This window comes from Leptosomus discolor, chromosome 7, assembly GCF_034619465.1.
Source record: "Leptosomus discolor isolate bLepDis1 chromosome 7, bLepDis1.hap2, whole genome shotgun sequence".
Classification (NCBI taxonomy): domain Eukaryota; kingdom Metazoa; phylum Chordata; class Aves; order Leptosomiformes; family Leptosomidae; genus Leptosomus; species Leptosomus discolor.
Window position 1 is genome coordinate 54,423,627 of NC_141397.1, and position 6,120 is coordinate 54,429,746.

A 6,120-nucleotide genomic window follows, 5' to 3' on the forward strand; every position below is an offset into this window, starting at 1 on the left:
CACCAGTGCTAAGACCTGTTCCACCACCTTCCCTCATCCCTGAAGAAAGTCAGACAAACCTGTCCGACTGGAAGAGCCATGCAGGAACTGGTGACCGTGAGACAGGCTGGAACTGCAGCAGCAACAGTTCACACAAACCTCTCTGCTGCAGATAGTCAGGAACTGATAGCGCCGGGTGTAAATAATGGCAGTGGGGACCCAGCCCCACAGAGGGGGGTCACAGAGGAACAAATTCCAGCTTGCAGCTCAGGCGTGAGTTGTTAGAGATGTGGGGGGTTGAGGGATGAAAGGTCTGGGGGGGGGGGAGTTGAGGGATGCAGGAGGAGAGGACCTACAGCTCAAGGCTCGCAGGAGGTACAAGGCTCATGTTTGTTCCCTGTGCTCGACTCAACACTGCTCTTGCTTTGTGTCAAGTGCAAACATTGGTCAGCATTTGCAGTTTTCTAGGCCCACGACATCCTGATGATGCTGCCATCTGGGCAGGGCCATTTGGTGCTGCTGGGCAGGTCGTAGAAAAGGCAATGAGCCCAGCAGGGACTAAGGTTTGGCAAGGGGGTCCAGCTGGGACCAAGGTCTTCCCTGCCCGGGTGACAACACACGTGAGAGATAAAAGAAATAAAGCCAAGCTTGTCACTCCTGCATTGCAAAGCGAATCCCTGTTTGCTCACTGGGATGGGGATGAGATGTCGGGGAGCAAACAGCACCCACACCTCTGTGGGTGAAGCCACCCCGGGGCCACCCACCACCCTGGGGAACGATGCTCCTTGCTCACCACCCACCCCATGGATATCACCGCAGCCCACTCAGCCCTTACCCAGCGTGAGGTCCAGCACGGCAAAGCTCAGCAGGAGCAGCCCTCCCCTCTGCCCAGCCATGTCCAGAGCCAACATCTTCCACTCCCCGCGTGGGGACAGGTCCCTGCACTCGGGGACGTCGGGCGAGGGGATGATGCCAGCGGGGAGCTACGCTGCCGAGTGACGGCTGAAAGCGGCCGGAGCCGCTTCCTCGTTCCCGGGGGCAGGGAGGGGAGGCACCGGCGGGCACTGCCACCCCCTCCCGGGGGCCGGTGCTGCGCTGATGTCCCCGGCGCGCCCTGGGCGCGCCGGGGACATCAGCGCAGCACCGGCTCCCGTGTGTGGCGGGGGGGCGGCACCAGGTGCTGGCGCCACGCCCCTTCCCCGAAAGACCACGCCCTTAACCACGCCCCCAGGAATTGTATAACAATCGGAGGGCCGCGTGGCTGCAAGGTAGGGACCGGGGACCGGGGACCGGGGACCGGGGACCGGGAACCGGGAACCGGGAACCGGGAACCGGGGACCGGGGACCGGGGACCCAGCATCCCCCGGGGACCGGGATGGGCAAGACAAGACACCGTGAGCTCAGTACGGTCCCGTTTCCCCCCGCAGCGATCGCACGCAGCCACGCTGCTCCGGGCACCGATCCTTAGGGCAGTCCTAAGGATGCGGCGGGGCCAAGGGAAGAGAAAAGCCGAGGCCATGGAGCTGCCACAGGAGTCTCGGAGGAGGAAGGAGGAAGAGGAGGCAGTGCAGGAGGCCCGGCGGAGGGCGGCCCCGTCCGTACGGGGGTTCAAGTACAACAAAAAACGGGTGCGCCTCGTCTCGAAGGGCTCGGACCTGAAGGATGATGCTCGGTGCATCCTTTACTGGATGTCCCGGGACCAGCGGGTGCAAGGTGCGAACCGGCTGGTGGGGGGGGGCCAGGAAAGGGAGCTCCCATGAGTGCCAAAAGCCTTGGTCCCTTCCCGTGGTAGGCTTTGGACTGGGGGGGGATTCCTCTTGCAAAACCCCGTCTCCATCCCCTCAGCAAAGCATCCCCCCCTACACTGCCCCGGGTGCTTTCTCCCCAGATAACTGGGCTTTCCTCTACGCCCAGCGCTTGGCCCTCAAACAGGAGCTGCCTCTGCGCATCTGCTTCTGCCTGGTGCCCAAATTCCTGGATGCCACCATCCGCCACTACAGTTTCATGCTGAGGGGCCTGCAAGAGGTGGCCAAGGTATGGCTGCTGTGGGGATGTCCATGCTGGGTGGGACAGGGCTCCAGGGGAAGGGGGAAGGCAGATCCATCCCTTCAGCAGATGGCGGGGGGATGGGGTCTGTAGAGGTATGAACCATCCCACAGCCCTTTCCCCCTCGCTGCAGGAGTGCACAGAGCTGAACATCCCCTTCCACTTACTGCTGGGCTACGCCAAGGATGTGCTGCCCACATTTGTGGTGGAGCACGGCGTGGGCGGGCTGGTGACAGACTTCTGCCCCCTCCGCCTCCCCCGGCAGTGGGTGGAGGACGTCAGGGAGCGGTTGCCGGAGGATGTGCCGTTTGCACAGGTGGGTGCCTGCACTCTGGGAGGGGAAAACTTTGGTTGGTGAGATGCGGGAGAAACTTGTCTCCTGTATTTCATGCCTGCAGAGGTGTGCTGGAGTGACCTGAGCAGGTAGCGCGCCTGTCATGTTATCAGGACTGTTTGCTTCTCCTGCTCACACCCTCCTCCACTGCTTTCCTTCCCAGGTTGATGCCCACAACATTGTTCCCTGCTGGGTCGCCTCCCCCAAGCAGGAGTACAGCGCCAGGACCATCCGGGGCAAGATCCACGCTCAGCTCCCCGAGTTCCTCACTGAGTTCCCCCCCATTGTTCATCACCCATATTCCCCTTCGTGCCCAGCAGAGGTACCAGACACCTCCACTGGCCGCTTGTGGCCAGTCCCAGAGATTTTCACAGCTGCACCATGATCCTGGGAGGGGATGGCAGGGGACAGGGACAGTGACCTGCCTGAGGTCACGCACAAGTGGTGTGGAGATGGGGATGCCCTGGGGATGCCCCTGGCTGGCACCCCTGGGGAAGGGAGGTTCTCATCTCATTCACTCAATTCCTGCATCTCTGCCGTGCAGGGCTGGTTAAGAGGAGAAGGCTGGCATGAGCTGGGGACTTGCTGGTTGGGGGCATAACAGGGCAGCGCTGGCTGAAGAGCATCTGCAAATGCACTCACGTTGCTTGGTTGCCGCCCAGCCCATCGCTTGGGAGGCCTGTTATTCCAGCTTGCAGGTGGACCACACTGTGAAGGAGGTGGAGTGGGCGACCCCCGGCACGGCTGCAGGGCTGGCTGTGCTGCAGTCCTTCATCGCAGAGCGGCTGAAATCCTTCGGCTCCCACCGCAATGACCCCAACAAGGCGGCACTCAGCAACCTGTCCCCGTGGTTCCACTTTGGTGAGCATCCCAGGCATCCCACTCTGCAGCAGGACCAAGCACGGTGGCTTGGACTGGCAGCCTGACTTGCTCCTTCCCCATGTCCCCAGGCCAGGTTTCCACCCAACGAGCCATCCTGGAAGTGCAGAAGCACCGGGGCAAGTACAAGGAGTCGGTGGACACATTCGTGGAGGAGGCTGTGGTGCGGCGGGAGCTGGCTGAAAACTTTTGCTACTACAATGAGAACTACGACAGCGTGCAAGGTAGCATCCCAGGTTGGGTGGGCAACACTTGGGACGAGCTGGTACCCAGCTGGTCACCCCAACTTGGGAATCCCATTTCTGCTAGGAGAGGGGCTGTGGGGGCATTAATGTGCCATCATTTGGTGCTTTCTGGAGGTAGGATGGGAGCTGGTGGATGTCCTTTTCAAGGCTGGTGCCTCCAGGTCACAGTGCCCTCAGTAGCCCAGTTCTCCGTCCCTTCCTTAGGGCCCTGCAGAGGCTCGTTGCTCAGCATTGCTCCTCATCTCTCTCGCTCACAGGTGCCTATGACTGGGCGCAAACCACCCTGAAGCTCCACGCCAAAGACAAGAGGCCTTTTCTCTACAAGCTGCAGGAGCTGGAGCAGGGCACCACACATGACCCACTCTGGAATGCTGCGCAGGTAGGGCCCTGCATCTCCCCTCAAAAATGCTGAGCCTTTTCCGGAGGGGCAGAGGTGAGCTGGCATGGCCTGATCCCTGTGGCTGTCCCTTTCCCCCACAGCTCCAAATGGTCCGGGAAGGCAAGATGCACGGCTTCCTGCGGATGTACTGGGCCAAGAAGATCCTGGAGTGGACCCATTCCCCCGAGGAGGCCCTGCAGTTTGCCATCTACCTCAATGACCGCTACGAGCTGGACGGGAGGGACCCCAACGGATATGTAGGTAAGCTGCAGGATGGGGACATGGGGTGGGGGGGGTCTTATCTCTGATGACCAAGGCTGCAGTGTGTGTGTGGGAGGGCTCTCTGCAGACAACCCAGCCCATCCTGCTTTGCACCCATACCCCACCTGCTCTGTAGATGCCCCCCTAACTCTGTCCCCACGCTCGGCAGGCTGCCTCTGGTCCATCTGCGGCATACACGACCAGGGCTGGGCAGAGCGGGCCATCTTCGGGAAGATCCGCTACATGAACTACGCCGGCTGCAAGCGCAAGTTCGACGTGGGCCAGTTTGAACGTCGCTACGCCCCTCGCATGCTCTCCCAGTGACAGGCACAGCATGTCTTGAGACTGCTCGTACCCCCAGCTCGCACCTTACACCCCAGCCAGGGATCGCCCCAGGCACTGTTGGAGGGCTCACTGCAACAGCAGCAAGCCCCAGGGTTTTGCAGGTCTCTCTTTCTCTGCCACCACCCTCTGCTTGAGCTGCTGTGCTGGAGTCCTACGCAGGGCCCTCCTGCTGCCACAGGTTTGCCAGCAGCTGCAAGAGCCCATCCTCAGCATGCCCATGCCTGCCAGAAACCTTTTCTACAACCAATATGCTCAGGACTAAGCCCAAGTCGCTGTTGCTGCTGCTAACCACAGCTGAGATTTAGGCTGAGCAGAAAGTGGCTAGTTAGCCCAGAAAGTGGCTTCTCATGCCATGCTGCCTGCAGGGAAGCCCTGCTTCACTCCACACAGAGCCAGCACTATGCTGAGCTTGCACACATATCCTTCAACGGTTGTTTTAAAGTTTACAGTTTGTATCTCCTGTGTCTGTGGTGTTTATGAGGCAATGTGTGACACTGCTGTGACAGGAGAGCTGGGCTGTGTGGGACAGGGATGCAAGCAGGGATGGGGCAGCTGAGGCCATGCCCCTGGGCCCCTCTACCAGCAGCAAAGGCAGGCTCAGGAAGGGGACAGGCGTTACAGAGGGCCCCTTACTCAGTGGCTTTTGCACCTTCTGTCCTGAGTTCAGTGAGCAGGTTGCATGGGGAGGCCACAAACCAGATGGATTAGTCAAGGGGTGGTGACAACAACCCTCTCCCAGTGACATCTGGCAATGCATCAGCAGTTGCACAAGCCCCCTGCCATCAGCTACTGCATTGTGTTCCCTCGCTGCCCCAGGGGCCAACAGGCACTACACCACTGACCCCAAGGCAGGGATACATACTGTTAACCACACCTGAAATGATGCCACAGCACAACCAGACCCCTTATTAACTTAGTTTATTAGGGACGGCATTTTCATTGCTACACTGTGCAACAGTCCCATGGGGAGGGCCCCAGTTAATGGCCAGGGCAGCCCCTTGCTCTCCCTTAAAAAGAGCTCACTGCCTCGGCCAGGTCCAGTGTTCCTCGTAGCAGTCAGTGCTGGGCAGCAGTGTCAGTGCTGGGCACACCCCTGCCCTGGAGACCTCTGCTGGGTTTGCAAGTCCCACTTAGTCCAGACAAAGTCCATGGCAGAGGGTGGAAACCACAAATAAGCCAAAATCCCTTCCCTCTTCTCTAACTGTACTCAGTGCTTCTAGAAAGGGACATGGGCAGCCTCTCAGCTGCTATCCCATGACATTAAAGTGCTTCAAACAAAACAGGGTGAACGGAGGTGTGCTGCTGAAGAAGCTCCAGGGAAGGGGGTGCCAGCTCCAGGCAGCAGCAGGAGGGCTCAGCTTTGGGTTGGGGACAGGCAAGACCAAGGCAGACCAGCATCTGGCAGCCCCTGGGCTTGCACAGAGAGCGAGCAGGAGAGCAGCTGCTCCCCTGAGGAAAACAAGCAGAAGCAAGACAGGAGGTGGCAAAAACCCCAGGGGAGTGAGTGGGGAGCTGAACCCGCTTTCCTAGGCTAGACCTGGCTTTGTCAGGATGCTGCAGAGCAGGGGAGAGATGCTGAGATGCAGCAGCCTGGCCCCTAGCTGCAAGGCTTGCAGCCACCCTCCCTGACCAAGCCCTGCGGCCACTTCTCC

The 6,120-nt window shown here is 60.1% G+C and overlaps 1 protein-coding gene across 1 annotated transcript; it reads left to right on the forward strand.

Moving 5' to 3' along the window:
- Positions 1-1,445: 1,445 nt before the first annotated feature.
- On the forward strand, positions 1,446-4,507 carry LOC104343949 (deoxyribodipyrimidine photo-lyase). The gene is made up of 9 exons (XM_086468309.1): positions 1,446-1,692; positions 1,868-2,013; positions 2,159-2,341; positions 2,523-2,681; positions 3,022-3,220; positions 3,310-3,462; positions 3,741-3,862; positions 3,964-4,123; positions 4,293-4,507. Exons 1-9 carry the CDS (start codon positions 1,461-1,463, stop codon positions 4,445-4,447), a joined length of 1,509 nt encoding a protein of 502 aa, XP_086324435.1. The 5' UTR covers positions 1,446-1,460; the 3' UTR covers positions 4,448-4,507.
- Positions 4,508-6,120: the final 1,613 nt, after the last annotated feature.

Coding starts and splice junctions, on each gene's coding strand:
- LOC104343949 (XM_086468309.1), top strand. CDS start 1,461: ATGCGGCGGGGCCAAGGGAAGAGAAAAGCCGAGGCCATGGAGCTGCCA. Junction 2,014..2,158: donor GCCTGCAAGAGGTGGCCAAG/GTATGGCTGCTG, acceptor CCCTCGCTGCAG/GAGTGCACAGAGCTGAACAT. Junction 3,463..3,740: donor GAACTACGACAGCGTGCAAG/GTAGCATCCCAG, acceptor TCTCGCTCACAG/GTGCCTATGACTGGGCGCAA.